This window comes from Gouania willdenowi, chromosome 1, assembly GCF_900634775.1.
Source record: "Gouania willdenowi chromosome 1, fGouWil2.1, whole genome shotgun sequence".
NCBI lineage: Eukaryota > Metazoa > Chordata > Actinopteri > Blenniiformes > Gobiesocidae > Gouania > Gouania willdenowi.
Window position 1 is genome coordinate 5970534 of NC_041044.1, and position 22107 is coordinate 5992640.

The 22107-nt window shown below is 36.2% G+C and overlaps 1 protein-coding gene across 1 annotated transcript in view; it reads left to right on the forward strand.

The window, feature by feature from the left end:
- LOC114471718 (voltage-dependent T-type calcium channel subunit alpha-1I-like) overlaps window positions 1-22107 on the forward strand; it is a 498082-nt gene that overhangs the window by 461153 nt on the left and 14822 nt on the right. The window contains exons 34-35 of the mRNA XM_028460576.1: window positions 10538-10678; window positions 21537-21671. Coding sequence (XP_028316377.1) covers window positions 10538-10678; window positions 21537-21671 — 276 coding nt within the window. The remainder of the gene's footprint in view (window positions 1-10537; window positions 10679-21536; window positions 21672-22107) is intronic.

The window sequence follows — 22107 nt, forward strand, 5'->3', positions numbered from 1 at the left end:
TGATACACTTTTAAAGTTTTATTACATTTTGGGCTTGAAATAGACACTGAATTCATCCTTCAGATGGGATCAGTTTACTCCAGATTTTTTGGATCAAAGAGATCCCAATCCTACTAAGAATTCCTAAAAAAAATAATAAAAATATTGGATCACGTGATCTAATCTTTAGGTTTTTCTTTTGAAAAACCAATTTTCAAGATTTGATCCAATCCGTTATCCAGAATCCGAGTTGATTACTTTTGAAAGATACTTGAAATACAATAGTGCTGGTGCACTAGCGGAACAAATCAAAGCTAGGCCGGGGGCGGGGCAAATGACCGGGCCCTTTAAACCCAAATATTAAAGCTAATGATAACATTATTTTACAACATACACATGCCCGCAACAGGGGGGGCTTACAAGCTTCAGCATCACTGATAGCGACCGCTTTATTTTGACACCCACTTTAACTATTTCAACTTCGAGCTTGTATCAGTAGCTATAAAGTTTAGTAAAACTGGCACAGCGGCATGGGAGGGCCCGCCTTCTCCAGCTCCCCTGAGCCATGGTAGAGGCCCGGCTCCCTTAAGTTCTACCTCCGAAGGGGCCGGGGGGCGTGCCACCCTCCCAGCCCTCCCTGAAGCCCCGCCCCTGTACTGGTGGCCTATCTCCAGCTCTCATTGGGCGTTATAGGTGGGGGAATACCCTGGACAGGGTGCCAGTCCCTGTAGGGAAACACACACACACACACACACATTCACTCCTAGGAACAATCTACTCTACGTCATATTGTGGGATTGTGTGAGGAAGCCCGAGTACTCGAAGAAAACATTTCAAAGGAATTATTGTCTTCCTATTTTGCGTGTTTATGGGTTTAAAAATTTAAAAAAAAAAAATTAATATATATATATACAGTATATATAGATATAGATAGTTTTTTTTTTTATCACAGCCCAAAACACCAAATCTGCAGCATCTTCACAAATAAACATTTCAAAATAGTTAATTCAATAAAGAAACTTATGAAGTGCAGCAATATTTAACTCTGACTACCTATTGTATCCTTGTATTTATTATTATTATAACCCTTCCATAGCTCCTCCCACATTTTTAGATAGCTAAATTATGTGTAGTATGCAACGTTTTGTTTTTTTTTTTTGATTTTCCACTTTTGTTTTATTCCACTTTTTCTACAAAAGTAGCTGAGTCAGCTGAGTTCTGTCCTGCTGTGGAGGCCAAAGACCTCTTTCTCCATTTGACTCCTTTGTTCTTCAGTATTGTCGTTCGTTTTTCCTTCAGCTTCAGAGAATCTATTTCTCACTGTTCAGCCATCCTTTAACCCATTTTAAAACGTTTATCTTTAACGGTTTTTTGTGCTCTTTCAAACAGAGACTTTTCAACACTTACAGCAGGAGCTTTTTAAGCCAGAGTGAAGCAGCTCCAGCTTTGTCATGACTTTCAAAATATTCAACGCAGTTACAATTTTCTCAAAAGCAGTAGGTATTTTTGTCTTGAATAGTGCCTTTTAAATCACATGTTAACAATCAGGAAATATGAATCATGAAATGTCAGTTCAAAACCAGACTTTTGCAGCAGCTAATTTTCCCAGACAAACGTGTAATTTCCCTTGTTTATAGTTCAAACTGCTGAGTCATTTAATGTGCTCTGTTCTTCAAAACACCTCCACAAATCAGTGGCTTTAAAGTTATGTTATGTTATGTTATGTTATGTTATGTTATGTTATGTTATGTTATAATATGTTATGTTATGTTATGTTATGTTATGTTATGTTATGTTATGTTATGTTATGTTATGTTATGTTATGTTATGTTATGTTATGTTATAATATGTTATGTTATGTTATGTTATGTTATGTTATGTTATGTTATGTTATGTTATGTTATGTTATGTTATGTTATGTTATAATATGTTATGTTATGTTATGTTATGTTATGTTATGTTATGTTATGTTATGTTATGTTATAATATGTTATGTTATGTTATGTTATGTTATGTTATGTTATGTTATGTTATGTTATGTTATGTTATGTTATAATATGTTATGTTGTGTTGTGTTGTGTTGTGATGTGTTAAATATATGTTATGTTAATGTTATTCATATTATTATCATATCATATTAGATTATGTTTGTGATATTTATGTCCTATTGTCTTATTATGTTATGTCATATTATCATATGGTTTTTTTTTTTTTTTCTTATATTATATCATATGATATTATGTTATGTTATATCATATTATATTATCTTATATTGTGTTATATCACATTATATTATGTTATATTATATCATATTAGATAGTGTTAAATTATTATTATATTATAATATATAATATTATGTTATGTTGTGTCTTATTATATTTTGTTATGTTATATTACATTGTATTACATTACATTATATCACATCATATATCATATCATATCATATTATATTGGGTAGGTAGGAATAGATGAACAACAGTATAGCATTAGCTGGGGAGGAACGACACTAATAAAACTAAAAAACCATTTTTTTTTTGTTTTTTTAACTAAAGTTTTTTTTTTATTGAACATTTTCTTGGTACATTACAAAATCACAATCCACACTCAATAAGGCGGCTGTACATATGCATAGATACATTCATGGATGGGGGCTTTTGTACAAGGTAAAAATAATAAAATAATAATAAATCACTATACTAATGGGCGGAATTAAGCAGATATGGAATCACGTCTCATCCTGACTGGAAACCATTTTTATGAAGAAGATGGTTTAAAAATCCCATAGAAGTGTTTGTTTGAGTAATTTAGAAGTGATTTGTTGTGTGTTTGCACCAAACAGTGCCTTAGCTTACCTTTGTCTTCAGTAAACAGCAAAGTGGCTTATTAGCATCAATCAGGTAAACATCAGAAGTGATTTTAGCAGCATGTTGGTTTGTGACAGTCTGGCTTAGTTCATATAAAACACTTCTAAACTACTTCTACCAATAAAAGCTCTTTGGGGGCTTATAACCAGTGCTTAATCCCGGAACACAGACAAAAAAATCACGGATTACATTTTTTAAAGCACCTTTTGCAAACTAAAATTGCGTGAACACAAACAACCAATGAACCTAAATGTTTAATAAAAGAATGATGAATCAGCATTAAAGGAGCGTCCGTCTCTCATTCTGAGTGACAGCTGTCAAAACCTGCCCTGTTTCAGCACCAAAGACAGCGCAAGATGACTGCTAATTTAGCCACTCATCACAAAGGTACACCCTGCTACGCGCTAAGCTAACTGCTGCTGTGCTGCTGCTGCTTTGTTCTACGATTCCCGCAGAAACAAAATTAGCCTTCGTTTAAATACATAACAATAAGTGCAGCTGTACTTTTGGTGAATATGTTCTTTTTCACAGGATAATTATTTGTTTTATGTCTGAATTAGCTTTGGATCAAGTTGTTCAAGTTCAAAAGGAGCACTGTAAATATTCTCAAATGTTTGTAGCCAAAATGTGTCATATGTTGTAATAATAATTCATCACTTTCATATAGCGTTTTTGTATATATTATTATCCAGTGAAAACAATCTATACCTGGTGGATGAATTTGTATTATTTAATTCCCTCACCCAATGAGAACTGATAAGAGAATCGGTAAAGAATTGTATCAATAATGGAATTGCTAAATTTTTGTCAATTCCCATCCCTATTATTTATTATATATTAATTAATTAATATATTATATGAGAAGAGTAAAATAGTTTAAAATTTGCTTAAAACCTAAAAAAGCTTTCGTTTTTTCTTTTTTTTTTTTAAATTTAATCCCTTTTCCCCATTTCAAATACCTGAATATTGGGTAAACTGGTGGCTGTAGAAGACGTCATATCAACGTGTTTGTATGTGAATGAGTCTTTTTTTAGGCAATTAATTAATGCTGATGATTTTTTTTTTTATTTATTACAAAACATTCTATAATGTTCGTAAAGTTTATGGTTGGAAGTAAATGTCCTTCAACACTGTACAGAATGCTGACAAAGATCAGTCCATCGATGAGTAAAGATAGTCTTAATCTGCAGCAATGGAAAATAATAAGATATAATTTGCTTTTAATCATTTATAAAAAATAAATAAATAAAAACATGGGACTAACTGTAATTCTGCTTGATCAATGAATCTATTTTAAATTTGATAACATCAATTACTGTAATAAAAAATGATTGATTATTAAAATCAGTCATTGGAAAATAAATAAGCTGTATAAATATACATAGGCTAATATAAAAATAGGCTTAAAATAGTATTTTGAAACAATGAAAAACTGAATATTTTACAACAGAAATGAGACGTTATAAAGTTAAAAAAAAAAAGACAGTTTCAGAGTTAATTTCACAGTATTAGAAAAGAGCACATGCAGGGATGTAAATATAGAACAGTTCCATCTTTAGCACCAAGGCCTCCAGCCAGGACGATCAATCAGCTGCCCGACCTCTCACTGTGAATCTCCTCACACTTTAAACAATGGAGTGATCCAGTTTATCGGTGGATTACATCTACGACTGGAATGTGACTGCAGACCTCCTTCCTCACTCCACACCCTTGACATGGAGAATTGGAGGAGAACGGTGCTGAAAAGGAAATGTTTAAAGTTCAGTGAAGCAGGTGACTGAGAGCATCCATGGGGAGAAGTTCAGAAAGAAACTAGGATCACACGAAGTAAGAAGAAGTTTTAATAGATCATTCTGCTCTGAACATACTGTAGATTTCATAAAGCACACATGGGCCACATGCGGCCCTCACTCTAATTTTGATGTAATTTAATTTAAATACAAATACACTAAAGTAATCTGAAAACACATACAATATCAAAAATGCACAAAATGACAAGAAGACAACAACAAATACATTTACACCAAAATCCACAAAATGACGCAAATAACCACAAATTGATATCAAAAAGACAAGAAATGACTCCAAAAACACATAAAATGTCAACAAAACACACAAATTAACAACAAAATTACTCAAAATGACAGAGAAATACAAAACATGACACAAAAAAACATAAAATAATGCAAAAAACCCACGAAACAACTCAAAAAATATACAAAATGACTAAAATAATGCAAAAACAGAAAGTGACTTGATAAACAGATAATGACAACTGAAATACATAAAATAACTCCAATAACACAAAATAACAACAAAAACACACCAAATGACAGATAAATACACTTAGGACTCTATTCTCAAATGTGCGTAAGTCCAAAAAGCGGCGCTGTTTTTGGCTGTGTGCTATTCTCTTCCTGTAATGAAGTCAGTCACTGCGCGCCTTCATCCCAGTTTTGCACTGTGGGTGGAGCAGCCCTGAAATGTGGGTGTTCTAGGGATGTAACGATTCACTCAACTCCCGATGCGATTCGATTCACGATACTGGGTTCACGATACGATTCTCTCACGATTTTTTCATTTACAAAATGGGACTGTAGACAAATTTTTTTTTTTGGGAAAAAAACTAGAAAATACTGTATTATTTTCCTTTTATTTTTCATTGTCAAAAGAATTCCTTGATAAACTATTCAAAACGATGCAATTTAACTAAAAATAAATCTTGAATTAAATAAATAAAGGAATAATACAAATTAAAATGAAGCCTATTCATTTAAATTCTGGTTCTATAATAAACAATGCAAAACTGCTTAATAGTTCTTTTTCTTTTAAAAGTGCAACTGAAAATGTATTTTGTGCCTTAACAATTGGACTTTAAAAAAAAAAAAACCCGTCATTGCACTGATTTACATCATATTTGTTTGGACCAGCAGAGGGCGCTGGTAACCCAGTGGGCGGTTGACATGCAGATATCTTGCAGTGAAGAAGAGAAGCTATGCTAGCAGACGGAGCTAATAGAAAAACGTGACTTTTACAGATATTCAAGTAATATTACAGATATTCTTTCGGTGCTAAAGGGGTAATAAATCATTTATTAACATATTTAAGAGTAGAAGGCAGCCAGAAAGAAAGTATTTGCAGACTCCGCCCGCCGCCAACACTTCCGGATAGCGCCCTTTGCTGGTTAAAATAAGTACTGCGATTCAATTGTCAGAAAATCGATATCAACCGTGATACCTATGAATCGATTTTTAACTGCCTTACGATTAATCGTTACATCCCTAGGGTGTTCCCATTCAAATCTGGCTTTACGTGCATTCTCCGTTGTGTGTAAGTCCTTTTGCTTTTACGCGCTTCTAACCCTGGAATAAGAGCAGCGCCCCCATAAGGTGAAACATTATATTGCACTAGAAATATGGACTTAGTTACATTTGAAGCTACAAGGACTCGTGCGTTGCACAGACGCAGACTTCTGTCCACGTTGGTCACAGTGATTCAACTACTTTCATACTATGTCCAACATAAAGTCACAGTTTGATCCACTACAGAGTGAAACAAGCTGTCATATGCAGATGAGGATGGAACACAAACTGTTCCCACACATATTTTAATGAGGCTCAGCTCAGGTCACTTTAAACTATTTATATTTAAAACTGTGTATTATGGAAGTCAATAGTTCTGTTTCACTGTAAACATCCCTCTGTATTAAGGCAGGATGCTCTGTGGCCACGTTATTTCCTCATAACTTCAGTATATCTAACTCTGTCACGCTTTACAGTGATGATGATGATGATGATGATGATGATGATGATGATGACGATGATAATGATGATGACGATGATGATGATGATGATGATGATGATGATGATGATGAAGGTGATGACGATCAAGGAGAGATATTTTAACTGTGACTCAGTCACACTGCAATAATCTGATTAAATCAACCTGTTGTTTATCAATGAAGGCGTTTCAAATTAAAAGTGAACTTTATCATTTTCACAGATTTCAATGACATTTACAAGCGTTGGGAAAACTTAGTGTTCCGTGATTACTAGACAGCCCAAAAAAAAATGACATCAGGGCCTCCTTTCCTTCAGCCGGCCTTCATATCACACGTACGCGCTTTGGTCTACCTTACGCGCGATGGGCATGTCAGCAGCCTATACCTGAGAATACGTGTAGGAAGGAAGTGCGTAACTGCAGGCGCACAAAAAAGCACTTAAGTCCAGACGGGAGAATAGATCCCTTAATGACTAATAAAGCCTTTGTTCTTTTCCATGCTCATTATTCTAAATCCTGACATCAGATATAATCACATTATTGTGGCCCTGGCTGTGACAAAAAAAAAAAGAACTCTCACTAAAGATCCTAAAAAAGCTCAAACTAGAGCTGATAGAAAGCTTGGAGAACAGAGGGATTTGTTTTCTGCAGTGTTGAATGATTTCCTATTGAACAAAGTGCAACAAGGTGCTCTTTGTTAAGCTGTTGACTTGTGTTCACAATCCTCTGATCCTGGTCTAATCAAGCATCTCTCAGTACGACGTCTCCTCCACTGAGACTCATTCCTCTAACACAGGATTGAAGCTCAGAGACGGACACGCAACTGAAGACATGTTTGACAGAATTCAAAGACTTTGGGTTTCTCTCTTTTTCCTTATTATTCTGGGTTGTTTCAAGCATTCATTTGGGCTGTGTTTTGAAGGGCCTGTGTTTATGTAAAACTAGCCTTTACACCAGGGATGGGCAACGCTAGCGTAGCCACAAAAACGTGATTGTAATCTGATCCGTTGGCCACATTCATCAAAATTCATGTCAGCATTTAGAATAATGACCAATCTGAACATGAATACGGGGGAAAGGGTTTTTTTTAATCATTTGTCATTATGTGTGTTTTTGTTATTTTTGTGTTCTTGTTGTAATTTTGTGTATTTTTCTGTCATTTTCAGCATTATATTTAACGGTTTGTGCATTAGTGGGGTCACTTTCTGTATTTTTGTTGTGTAATTTTGATGAAGTCTTTGGAGCTATTCTGTTATGTGTTGGTGTTTTTGTAGTCGTTTTGTTGGTTTAAGTGGTAACTATGTCTGTCTTTGTTGTCCTTTTCTGTTTTATTAGTCATTTTGTGTGTGTTTTTGTGCACTCTGTCAATTTACATGTTTTGGGAGTTATTTTGTGTATTACGTTTGGCTTTATATTCCTTCCAACTTCTTAAATTACAATTTTTATTTGCTTCGGGGGCCGCAAAAAATTAGACTGAGGGCCACATGGAGCCGTCAGTTGCCCATGTCTGCTTTACACCATCCAAACATCACTAACTGCACAGTTTTTATGTTCTGACATCAACTCTTTTCCAATCTGTGTGTGAGATGACTATTAATGTTGTCGCTCCAGGACTCTCAGTCTAAGTGTGTGTGTGTGTGTGTGTGTGTGTGTGTCTGTATCTTAATGTTGTTTCTTGGCTTGCCAATTTGCCATTGAACGTTTCATCCACTATTTCCTGAAACAATAACCCTCCTATTATCCTCAAATATTACTAACACATCATCAGAGGTGTAAAGAGTTACTGATATATCCTGCTCAAGTAGAAATACTATGTTACTGGATTGAAATTCTACTCAAGTACAAGTAAGTCATCCATAAAATACTCAAGTACAAGTAAAAAGTAGCTCAATTAAATAGTACTCAAAGTAAAAGTTACCAGTTACTTTCACTCCCCACATTTATTTTTGGTAATAAATCTTTCCACGGTTCCCTTGCATACAGTAAACATCTCATGTGTAAACTTCAAAAGGAAGAGATTAAATCTTGCACAATTGGAACTTGTTTTATTTTCCATAAAGGCATCTGTATAAAATAAAAGGTTTATTAAAATGTACAATTCTTTTTTAAAATAAAATAACACCAATTAATTCAAAAAATATACAAGTATATTTAAATGTATGAACTCTAAATCAGTGCCAAGCCAAAATGCGCCATGTGGGTAACAACATAATAGGTAGAAACCCCAACAACCTGAACCATGGAAGTGTCTGGGCATGACTAAGAACATATGGATTATGTTACTTCTTTTAAAATATACTTAAGTACAAGTAAAATTACTGATTTATAAAAAGACTCAAAAACCCTGTTCAATTACAGTAACGAGTACTTATAATCCATTACATTCACCTCTGCACATTTTACCCTTGGGGTCAATTTGACCCCAGAGATATTTGCCTCCAGAAAATGTTTTTTTTTAGAAAATAATTTACCAGGTGTTTGTGTCAGGTACTTTGATAAATAACCGTTGACCTGTTTCCTAGCGCCACCATAAGGATAAACTTTTTAATTAGTATGAATTTATCTTGAAAATCTTTCATCCAAAACGTTTCTACTTTGGGGTGCACATTTATGACTCTCACAGATTGAACCATATAGATTGATGTTAGTAGGGCTCTATAAAATTCACATTAACGGAATCACGGAATCGACCAATGAAGGTGGTTAAACGCGGAAATGGACAGAATCGGCATGAAACGCAGTTACCGTGAAACAAGGAACTACATTTCCCGGTGACCGCTTATTCGGTGCACTGCCCATCCCCTCTTGTCTTGGCTGCATTAAGCACCGCCTAAACCACCTGAAACACTGTCTAAACTGCCAAAAAAAACCTATGCAAATCATCACTGACTCCTAAATACAGAGCCGATCAATGCCCGCTTAACTTTACTGTGCCTGTGAAACTTATTCTGTTTCTCGTCAAGCGCAGCAGCACTTCATGAAAACATGATTCAGCTTTAACTGCTGATACTGTAAAATATTCTGGCCCCTAGTGGTGAAATATCTGATGCATCCTTGCTTCCATTTATTTTTGTGTAACCATTACAGTCTGGAATTATGTCATCAGGATAATTTAAATTAGGTTGATCAAAACTTAAACAATAAACCTGATCAGATTAAGTAAACCATTGATCCCTGAGGGGAAATTGGGGGACATTAATTCTGTTCTCATACATTTTTATATGACATAAATAATTTAAAAAGGAATAATTCATATCGCTACAACATATATCTACCTAGGACTGTATCTTACTTTATTTTTGACATACATTTTTGTTTAACTATGGGTTTTTTTTAATTTTTATTTATTAGTATTTATTTATTTCATAAATCTCATCACAGGTGAAATTTCCAAAAGTCATATCTCGGTTTGTAATTGACGTACTTTATGAAATTTGACTTAGTTATGTTGGCTCCTATATTACCTCACTGACTTTTTACCTGTTTGGCTCTGAATTTGCGCATTTCATCACATTTTTTTTTGAATGCCCATACATTTAGAGATATGGTTATTAATGGGGATATTAGTTTCTTCCAAGCCTTTAAAGTGTGATTGATCATGATACCATCATCAGGATCACTGATGCAGATAACTGCCAATATCTGGTAAAGAGAAGATTTGGAGCTTTGAGGAGCTTTGTCCTCTCTAAGTGCTTCCTAGTTTAAGAATTGAAGTGCTTTTGTTCTAAATGCTGATATGAAAGTTTATAATATGACCCATGGTACACATTTTTTGAAAAGTTTCCCATCCCTGATTTATAACGTACTTTACCTATTGACTGTTTTGATCAATGCACCATAATATAAGGCTAATTTATGCTGTAAGTTCACGTTTGTGTAATATTATGTCCTGTGTGTGTGTGTGTGTGTTGTAGGAGAGCCAGTGGCTGGATAGTGTGTCCCTGCTGATTAAAGACTCACTAGAAGGTGACATGATTGACAACCTCTCTGGTTCTGTTTTCCATCACTACTGCTCTCCTCCGGTTTGCAAGGACTGCAAGAGTCACCCACAGGAGGTGAGTGGGACACACACACACACACACAGACACACCACACACACACACACACCACACACACACACACACACGCACACACTTGTGCCATTCTTTCCCCCAAACTCAGGATCAACCTGTAGTGACAGTTGTTAAAGAAAATCCCACTTGAAAGGTTGATGAATGTGAATCGTTCATCAACCTTTCAAAATAAGATCGCTGCATGAAGGTAATAACCTCTAGTTAACTCATTAGCTGCCAGCCATTTTAGAGCATTTTGGCTGATATTTTAAGACTGAATCTGAAACCAGATTCTGAAAGAATAGACTGTCTACTTTTATAATTAAAAATATATCTTGTTTTGTTCTTCCATAATCAGCTGTTGAATATAAGAAGGTTTCACAGAAAACGCCAATTTTTGACCCAGAAGCTAGTGTTGTCCTGGTCTCGAGACCGGTCTTGAGATCAAATTTTAAAGGTCTCGGTCTCAGGCTGCCTGGACTCGGGATTTTCCCTCAAGACCGTTTGAGACCAGCACTAATTCCTGCTAGTTTTATAATGTGATAATAACAAGGAGAAGAACGGGATAAAATAATTCTTTATTCATTCTTTATTTCACACACAAGCAGGAGAGAGAGGCGGAGCTAAACATGTTGGTTGTGCAATTTGGCTTCAGGAAATCACAAATAATACATTTGTAAAAACACAGCAGAGGAAACACTCTGCAGTGTGTAGGTGACCAGCCATGTTATTTCTTGCCAGAAATGCTTTTAAACACTTGCTGTACATTCAGCAGACATAAAAATATTGTTTTCAAATATGTAGAATAATTGTGAATTTATCAGTAGCAGTTTTAATATTTTCATTCATTTTTTGCAGGCACCTTTTTTGTCCATCAAATGTATTTAAAATAAACTAAAATTAAAGAGAGAATGTTATTTAACTGTCGGACCTTGTCATAATTTTATTTATTTATATATATTTTTAAATTTAAAAAAAGAAATGTTTATGGTCTTGGTCTTGACTCGGTCTCGGTGCATTCTGGTCTCGGGCAAGTCTTGGTCTGGGATAGTGTGGTCTTGAACACAACACTACCAGAAGCTGAGAAATCAGGCTTTTTTTTGAAAAAAAACTGTCAAGCAGAACATTGTCTTTGAGGCTAATGTTTTTAGCTTTAGTGACACCTCAAACCTCTGAACATTGGTTTCCTTTTATCAAACAACAAATTAACACTGAGACAGGGCTTTTGATTCAAAGATTCAAAGTGTTTGTTGTCATTTACACAGTAAAGAAACATGTTTCGTTGCACAATGAAATACGGCGTCGTGAAACACTCTGAGTCACACCGCTGTTGATCGCCTTCTAACACGATCGACACACACAAGTCCACCTAGATCCACACATGCTCTGCTCCGAGTGTGCGCTGCTTTAAATCCACTTTCTTAAACTCGTGTTTTAATTTTCTTCTTCACAAACTCTTCACCTCCTTCTGTGCTGTTTATAACCATCACTAATCTCTCAACCCAAAGTGCAATGCTGCCATCTATAGGGCAGGAGTTGGTCACTACACCACAGTAGAAGTCTGCTATAGAATGGTAGATCTCCACCACGCCACATGGGAGCTTTAATTCCTTTTTAAAGCAAAATAAAAGTTAATTCTCCTTTAACCTGACCTTGTAAACACATAATTCCTAATTCCTAATGCTAATTTAGTTTCGAATTAAAGTTAATTCCGATTTAGGTGGCTGGTTTATTCCGTTTTTAATTCTGAATTAGATAATTCCTCTTTTTTGTAAACACTTAACTTGGTTAAACCCGCTTTAAGTTAATTTGGATATAATGAAAAGACTGGATGGACGGAGGCATAAACATGCAGACTTTTTAAACACACACGGACTCGGTAAACACGGTAAATGGAACAGGCTTCACCAGACGGCTGGCACTCGGAACCGGAGGCAGAGTAAATTTGTCCCCATACTCTATGTACAGGCTGAAATATCACTAGTTTATCATTTTGCCAGTTGTTAGAGCTACTATCTTTACCAGGGAGCAACTATTTATTCCTGGTGAGTGTTTTCCAGAGTTTTACTAGGCTTTTTTTTACCAGTGATTAGCTTCTATCTCCTTCTGCTTCGCGGTCCAAACTGAAACTGTGTGTTATTGTTGAGCTGCTGCTTCAAAACTACAAACAAAATAAAGGTGAAAACAGCTCTCATGTGTGGTGTTCTGTGTTTTAGCCGACAATAAAAGGTTTGTTGTGTGTTTTTCTTGATAGACGTGATACGTCATGTTCTCCCCCTGTCCAATCAGAGCCTTCCCAACCCCCAGACCTAAAGCGGAATTATCTAAAGCTGAATAACCGGTTTTCCATGTAAACCTCAGTTCGGGAATAACTATTTCCATGTAAACACGAAGCAGAACACTTTAATTCCGAATGATTTGATTCGGAATAACCACTTCCAAATTAAAAAACATCATGTAACTGTGGCCAGTGTTTCCTAGCAACCTGCGTGAAAAAACGCAATTGACATACATATTCGTTAATGGCAGGGAATGATACGATTTGAAATTACGTATATGTGTACGTCAATGGTGGTGAGTGAGTTAACAAAGAATTTGGATTGTTGTTTTTGACAATTATTAGTATTTTTAATTATGCAAAGTTTAGCCTCAGGTAGAAATGTTTCCAAAAATGCACAGTTTTACAATTTGTATTAATTTGTACAATGGAACGTGTCCTACTGTTTTGCCCACGCATGGTCCGCCAACGTCACTCTGACACTCCCTGGTGGAAAGCTTTCTCTGAGAGACAGAGAGAGGGAGAGAGAGAGAGAGAGAGAGAGAGAGGGAGAGAGAGAGAGCGCACTAAGGCTGTGCTCACAGCCTCTATTTATACCATACTATCATTTACTCTGTGAACTGTTCACATCATCGGATACTTACATGCACTGACCTCATCCGTTTCCATAGCAACGTGCAAAAATTAGATGGATTAGAATGTTTCCACATATAACATTCTTCCTTGTGTTTTCTCTAAGAAATGTAATATATTTTGTTAGTTTTGGTCTTTTTTATTTAGGTTTTGTTAATTTTGGTCATTATTTTTAGTCGAATAAAGACAGTCTAGACTTTATCGTTCAATAAAATTAAGATTATTTGCTCAAAAGAAATATGTGAAATGGTGAAATTACCACTCTGAAGTTCATTTTGATCTCTACTGTAAACATTCTCTTATTGACATTGTTGGAAACATTTGGTGCATTGCATTGTGGGATGTGGAGTCCTGTAGATGGATGCATAGAAGTGCTTCTACTTCATTCTTACTATGCATTTGTGTGCCGCGAAGAGATCGTCAGGTGTGCCGTGGAAAATTCTTCAATTTCACCTAATTGTTCTCTAATTAAAACAAATTCATTATTGTCTGCAAATATGCCATTGCTATAAAAATAAAATATTTAAAAAGAAAGGCACACAACTACCGCTCAGTTCTAATCGTTTATAATAATAATGATATATTCATATATGATCATTATTACTATTATAAATATAACAATTTATTATATACTGTAATACAAAAAATTATTTACATAAAACAAAACAATATTTAACTTTTTTGATTGATTTGTATTCAACATTTTGATAAAAATGACTGCACATTTATATATGCACTTTTTCTTAGAAAGAAGAAATATGAAAGATCATAAAAACTTTTTTCTTTGTGTTTATTTGATTCCTATTCGAGACACTTTGATAAGAATCAATGTTTATTGTTATTATAGGTAGTGTGGTGTATTGACTGCTTTATATGATATTCATTTAATGCAATATACCTTTTCTTTCCTAAATTTGAGTGTTTTTCCTTTTGCATGCTTCAACACGTTTTTACAATTAAGTGTCTGATTCTGGCTCCAGCTCTTTGACTAATAGGATTCTTACCACCTTTAGGTCCACGAGTAAACATTTGTTGCTTCCTCTCTTTGTGTACAAGCTAAGGCTAATTTAGTCAACATATGTTGTCTGAAAATCCTGTGGAAGATATATGCGCTTACTCTCCTGTTTTCCCTCAGAGTAGTGTTTTTTTCTTTGCTGCTCCCAGCCTTGCCATGGAGGGTCTGATTCTCACACTGATCTTCACTTTGTATTAATAAAAATGTTATATTTGTATCGTATCGATGTCAGTGGAGAATCTTTCAACATCAACGTCATCACATCTACATTTAGATAAAGGGAAATCCACTACAGTATTTTTATTAATTTTTACGTTTTCCGTTGGTGTTGTGACTTGGGTTTTTTTTTTTTAATGAAAAGATGTACCTTGGCTCAAAAAAGGTTGAAAAACACTGATGTGCAGCGTTCACAAATTGAACAGAAATAAAGTGCATCCAATATACATAATATAATAGAAACCATATTATATATTTATAAAAACAAGCACTATGAAAAAAGTCTGGTATTCCCAGTCGATACCAGATTAAACAGTGAATCCACAGCATCCTCCATGTCCCCAGGTTGTTTGTATAAATGTACTGTTTATGTTTACGTCCGTGTCTCCAGGGGGTGTCAATGAGGCTGTGCACAAAACAGCAGCACAAACACACATACATGTACAGTAGTATATGTGTTCCCTGCTTTGGGCTATTCATATTTTTATTGGTTTAAACTACCTGAATGATAATTAGTTTTTTCTCCCTATGGTTTCAGAAATATTCTTCTTAAAATCAATGTAGGCTGTTTGTTGTGCAAACAAATACCTTGGATTATGACAGCTTTGTTTTTATATTTACATTATAAAAGGCAGTGAATCATTTAAAACAGTTTTCCCCTGCAGGGAAGTCTTTATAGGGGGAAAGGAAGGTGACTTTTTATGTATTTATTTGTATGTACATCTTATAAATTAACAGAGTGTTTTAATTTCACAGCAATCAAGACAAAGTGCATCTTCGAAATGTCCTTTTTCCATAGCCGTGATTGCTCTGCACTCCCAGTAAATACAGAAAAAAGAGCCATTCCTTCGTGTCATTGATCTATGAATGTTCAATTGTTTCAATAGGATTCAAAATGAGAATATTCTTTTTCCTTCCATGTTTACAGGTGAGTCCTGAATCTAATCGTTTTTTTTTTTATTTGTACTCTGGCTTTGCATTTTTAGGCCAGCCTACCGAACTCAAAGCACCACTCACGTTGTTCTTCTTCTTCTTGTCGTTGTTGTGTACACTAGTTAAAATCACTACTCCTCTGTTATTCGTGAACGGATCGAGCTGAAATTTGGTAGGTATAATTTATGGATGTGTACGCATCGACGCTCAGAGCCCAAATTTTTATTTGGAGCCCAGAAGGCCCCAAGGGGACCCAAAAAAAAAAAGAAAGCTGATTTCTCATTTATTTGCAAGTCAAATATAATGAATTATTGGCACATACCAATATATAAATGGGGCCCATTATCCTGTATGTGTCACGGGGGTGCCAGGGGGACCCCGGGGGCCCCATTTTTCAAATGATTACTCCTCTGTTAGTTCTCGTTAGATCAGAATGCAGTTTGGTATGAATACTCTATGAATAAATATGAGGAGTCTCCCTTTTTTTTAAATGGGGCCCGGGGCCCAACCTCCATTTCCGGCAATTTCCAAATTTATGGGAACATAAATGTGATATATTAGCAGGGGGGCCCTGGGGGTTTCATTTTTCAAAGGACTACTCATCCGTTAATGTTGAATCGGGCTGTAATTTGACATGGATAATCTATGAACGGATGTCAAGAGCCTCTCTGAGACCCCTTTTTGAAGGGGGGGGATTCGAATTCATCAGAACTTTTTAGAACTGCCATTTTTTTTAATAAATTAGGCCAAACATTTATTAATAGACACGTGAAATGCCTCGAAATATAATCCTACTTACTTATTAATACAGTATAAAAAGTAAAGAAGTGTCACATCTGCTCTGGTTTGACTGTTCTCTTTATTCCTTAATTTTTTTCCCATCACCCAAAAATCACGTACTGAAGGATCAAATCTTCATGATGTTTCATGTTTGTGTGAGATTTTAACGGGCATGTCTGCTGTGAGACCAGACCGTTGGTCAGAGACTTCCTTAATCTCATTGACTTTTTTAATTTCATCCAGCCTGTTTGTGAGCAAAGAAGGTCACACTCTGGATCTTGTGTTGTCCTATGGAGTTAACGTGCGGATAAATGAAGTCTGCCACACTAAGATATCCAACCATCTACCTGTTTTATTCTCCCTCTCACTGCCTGCTCTTTCTGTGACGGGCCCCGCCCCTGTTCGCCGTCTCCGAGTCTTTAATCCCTCAACCGTGTTGGAGTTTGATGCTGCTTTTAAAGACACTGTTCTGTGTTCCCTGGAGGATCTGAGCACCTCAGTGTGGATGCTTGTTTAACTCGGTCTGCACTGAGATTTTGGACTCCATTGCTCCAATGACTGTGAAGCCTCAGACTGAGCCTTGGCTCAACAAGTCCACTCGTGTGCTTAGATGCACATGCAGACAGGTAGAGAGGAAGTGGTAAAAGAACAAACTCCAAATTTCTTGGGATTTTCTCCGAAACTGTCTTTTAGTTTATCAGCAGGCTGTGAACGCTGCTAAGACTGAATACATTTCCTCAATTGTGACTGAAAATGCCCACAAACCACAGGTGCTTTTTAATGTTCTGGACTCCTTGGTCAACACTGATAATGCTGCCTGTATTGAGTCTTCTCCTGTTTTATGTTGGGAATTTCTGCAGTTTTTTATCAGCAAAATTTCTGCTCTTAGATCCCCACTCACTCAGGATGCTCAGAACTCTTCAGTCTCCCCAAACATCTCAGCTGTTTCCCAGCAGTTTGAGCATTTTTCACCTTCTGAACTCGATGACATAGTGGAGCACCTTCGTCTTGCTAACTGTCTATCCGACAACATCTCTTCCAGTTTGTTCAAGGAGGTTTTTAGCTCAGTTCAGTCTTTTATTTTTTTTAATTATAAATCAGTGTCTCAGCTCTGAATGTGTCCAATCCTCTTTTAAACATGCAACAGTGCAGCCTCTTTTTTTAAAAAAAATACCTGGATCTCTTGGTTTTATCTAATTTTAAGCCGATTTAGAAGCTCATTTTTATTTCCAAGGTTTGAGAGAAAGTTGTTTTTAATCAACTTCAAGAGTATTTGGAGTATTTACTACACAGCACTGAAACAGCTCTTTTAAAGGTTTTTAACGACCTTTTAATGAGTCTCGACTCTGGAAATTGTGCCTTTTTAATTCTTTTAGACCTGACAGCAGCTTTTGATCAAGACAAAAGACCAATGCAGTGCCAAAAGGCCGAATCTTAGCTGTCTGAAATATCATTCTCCTTGCAGATGGGGCAGTGCACCTCCTCAGTGGCACCTCTGGCATGAGGGGTACCACAAGGATCAGTTCTGGGTCCCCTATTGTTCTCCTTGACCTCTTGGTGGGATTTTTAGGAAATATGGTGTTCCCTTTCACTGCTTTGCTGACGATTTACAGGTTTACTTGCTGTTAACAACACAGATTACAGAATCTGTTTAAGGGACATCAGGGCTTGGCTGGATTTTAACTTTTTATCACTGAATGAAAATGAAAACTGATCTTATTTGGTCGTCCTGACCAGGTGCGGGCCCTCACCTGCTCCCTGGACTGTCTAGCATCCTACCTTGGACCCCAGGGTAGGAACCTTGGTTTTATCATGGATGGTGCTTTTAAATTAGTGATTAAGTCCAGCTTCTTTCAGCTAAAGCTGCTGGCAAAGGTCAAACCCCATCTGGCCCTTAGGGACCTTGAAAAAGCGACCCATGCTTTTATTACATCACGCTTGGACTACTGTAACTTTCTTTATGTTGGCATCGGTCAGTCTGAGCTCAACCGCCTCCAGCTCATCCTAAATGCATTAGCCTGTCTACTAACTGGGACTAAAAAATGAGAGCACATATCTCCTGTACTGTCTGCACTGCACTGGCTTCCAGTAAAGTACAGGATTGATTCGAAGGTTCTTTTATTGGTTTTCAAGTCCCTGAATGGGCTGCCCCCCAGTACCTGGCTGACCTCCTTTCATTGCATCAGCCCTCCAGAGCTCTGAGGTCAGCCAACCAGATGGTTTTAGATGTCCCTCGTTCTGTTTTAAAATCCAGAGGTGACCAATGTTTTTCTGTGGCAGCTCCCACCCTCTGGATACACTACCGCTAGCTGTGTAGACTGCAAACAGCCTGTCCTCTTTTAATACTCAGCTCAAAACTCTCTTGTTTGTCTTGGCCTTCGGCAGCGCTTCAAGTGTTTCTTAAAGAGTTTATTAAATATTTTAATGTTTTACTGGTGGTGTCTTATTGTTGCTTAATGTCTTTATGTTTTATGGTGTTATGTATTTACTCTCTTCACCGTAAAGCACTTTGGTATTCCGCTGGCTGTTTTAACATGCTATATAAATAAAGCTGACATTGACGTGTATTAAAAATAATAATAATAATTCACACGAGGACTAAGAATTTGGTAGCTTGTAATAAAAAGTAAAACCAGAGAATGATTTTAAAGCTGGAGTCATTTCTTTAGCGATGACCCACACATAACGTGAAAGGGCAGAAGCATAAATGAGTCCTTTGCCTCTGAAGCTGAACAGCTTGTTATGGTTCACATAAAGAACAAAATAACACTATTGAGCCCACATTAGCATGCAGCACATCAGGAGCCCCATTGTCCTCTCCATCATATCTAACAATCAAGGACATGTCCAGCGGCCTCTGCTCTCCAAGGTTTAGTTCAATGTGCAGTTGATACAGTAGAGGTGGTCCTCTCTGATATTACAGAGCAAGGAGCCATGCGACTGATAGGAGGGAAGAAAGATAAATAAATACTGTAGAGCATAATTAAAGTTCAGCTGTCCAACTAATTGTAGATCAATGGCACGTCGGTCCTGAGTTAATGTTTTAAACGTCAAAACAACAAACCTCTTATCTTGACCTCTACATTGCTTATCGCAATTCATGTAGATGACTCTTTATATGTTGAGAAGCTTTTCAAAATCATATTTGATCACCTTTAAATGTTGCACCTCATGAGAAATAATTGTTGTGTCTATTTGATTTAATAGTTTATTAATAAAGTTTAAGTTGTGAATCAAATCACTAATAAATAGGGATGGGATGATACACTGAGTTCACAATATGATACGATACTTTTGGAAAGGAAAAAAGACAAGAAAATTGTTCTGGACATACTTGTATACGAACTCTGGGTATGTATGAATGTAAAAACTCGGTCACTGCTCACATAATTTGAACATTTAGCTGCGTGATCGACAGGCTCTGACCTGCTGACTTTGCATAATTTCTAAACATTTAGCTTTACACTTGCGAGTGACTTAACATTTACATTTAGATCTAACATTTATATTTATATTTAATATTTACATTGAGATTAAATTTTTTTGGTTTAGATTTAACATTTACTTTTAGGTTTAGATTTAACATGTACATTTAGATTTATTGTTCATGTGTGCACTTTTTTTTTAACAATAATACAGAACATACTGTTTTACATAAATTTCTGTCTCAAATGAAATGAGCTAAATGTGAGGAAAGTGAGAAAAGTGTTTTTACATTCAAAAGCCCCATATGACCTTTTCAACTCAATAGGAATGTAAAAATAAATTAAAAAGACATTTAAGAGTACTTGATTCTTAATCATAATCTGAATCAGAAGCATTGGTGTTGATTTAAAATTCCTCTCAATGGCTGTGGGAGATTGATGCCGTGGCAGTCCAAATGTGCACAAAATCTCTTTAAATACAGAGATCTTCGAAATTATTTCTGATCAGTTTGTGATCGACAAACCCAATCAGCAGTGATTTCCATCCAAATGGACAAACCCAGCATTTTGACTCATAAATGGGAGCAGACTGAATAAAACTCATTTCAGCTGAGGTGATTACATGGTTTCCTACTGATTTACGTACAGATTGCATATGCCTATGATTGAGTGTGCCTGTATATGTGGGTTTCATTGTATGAGGCCCAGCAGGCTGCTGACAATAAGCCTCAGATATCAGGACTGAGTAGTTTCTACAGTTGCAGGATACAGAATAAGCCTATGCAGTTCTTTGTGCAAATAGAATGAAAGGATCTGCAGATTTAAATGCTAATGAAGCAAAACACACAACATCTGACTGCTTCATTGTGGGTTTTTACCTCCATTTGAATGCAGATAATTGGCCTTTTAGTGGACTGGGGACCTTTCCCCTGCATGCCCTGTTTTTGACTCATGAATGTTCACTTTTAAACTCATTAGTTCGTCTCTACAATCCAACTTGGAACAACAACAGTAACACACAGAAACCCTTTTTTTCTTTCCTGGATAATTGCTCAGATTGGTGTTTATTCTAAATGCTGACATTATGTTCATATTGTGGCCCTTGGATCAGACAATCACATTTTTGTGGCTCTCACTGTGATAAAAGTTGCCATCTCTGTAATAGATAATTCTGGGATCATGATAATGATGCAATACTTTAGAAATGGAAAAAAGGCACACCAAAATTATGTTTTGCATTTGGATAAAAACTTGCTTTTATTTGAATTTAACTATGGATATACTTACATACGTACTCTGGCTTTTTCAACTCAAAAGGAATATGAAAAAAAATGTGTATATAAGTGTGAAATTGGCAGTGGAAAAAGGTGCGTTGGAAGTTTTTTCTATTCATTTGCACAAATAATCATGGGATTTTCTAATATGATGGAAGATGTAGTACTGGGGTGTGCATTCATATTCATCTTTAGTCCAATAATAATAGCCAGTTCTAGCTAGCTTCCTTATGCTATTAATTTTTTTCCCCTATTTTTTCTTTCTTCCGTCTGTATTGTGAATCTTCCCTCTGTGTGTGCTGGACAGATCCGATTGGCGGAGGTGGAGCAGGCATCATTGATGTCGGAACAACTATCAGATAAATCGTCCTCTCCTGCACTGCCCGACGACCTGAGCCTGGATGAACACAGCTGCTTTCAGCTGCTGGTCACAGACAGTCAGGTAAACACACACACTCACACATTAACGCTATAACGTTAATGTTAAACATAAGCTTCTTCATATTGCAATACCTACAGATGCTGTACATTCTAAAACAATTAGAATTTTTTTCCGGTAACACTTTACTTGAAGATTCATATGTAAAGCTGACATTATTATTCATCACTGGCATAAATAAGGTGTCATGAAGGATTGTCGTTAACTAAATCATGACACCTTTGGAGCCATGTTGGCATTTTTTGGGTTAGGAGGAGGGATCTAGTGGGGTCAGCGATCAGGTTATGGTAACGAAGGGTTAGGGTTAGGCAGTGCTTAATTGGTAAATCACCAGGTCCCCGTGTTGTTCCGGCAGTAAGAGAGAGACAAAAATGTCACGGAAAAAAACTATTTCTAAAGCGCCTTTTGCTAACTAAATGGGCCAATAATATCACATAAA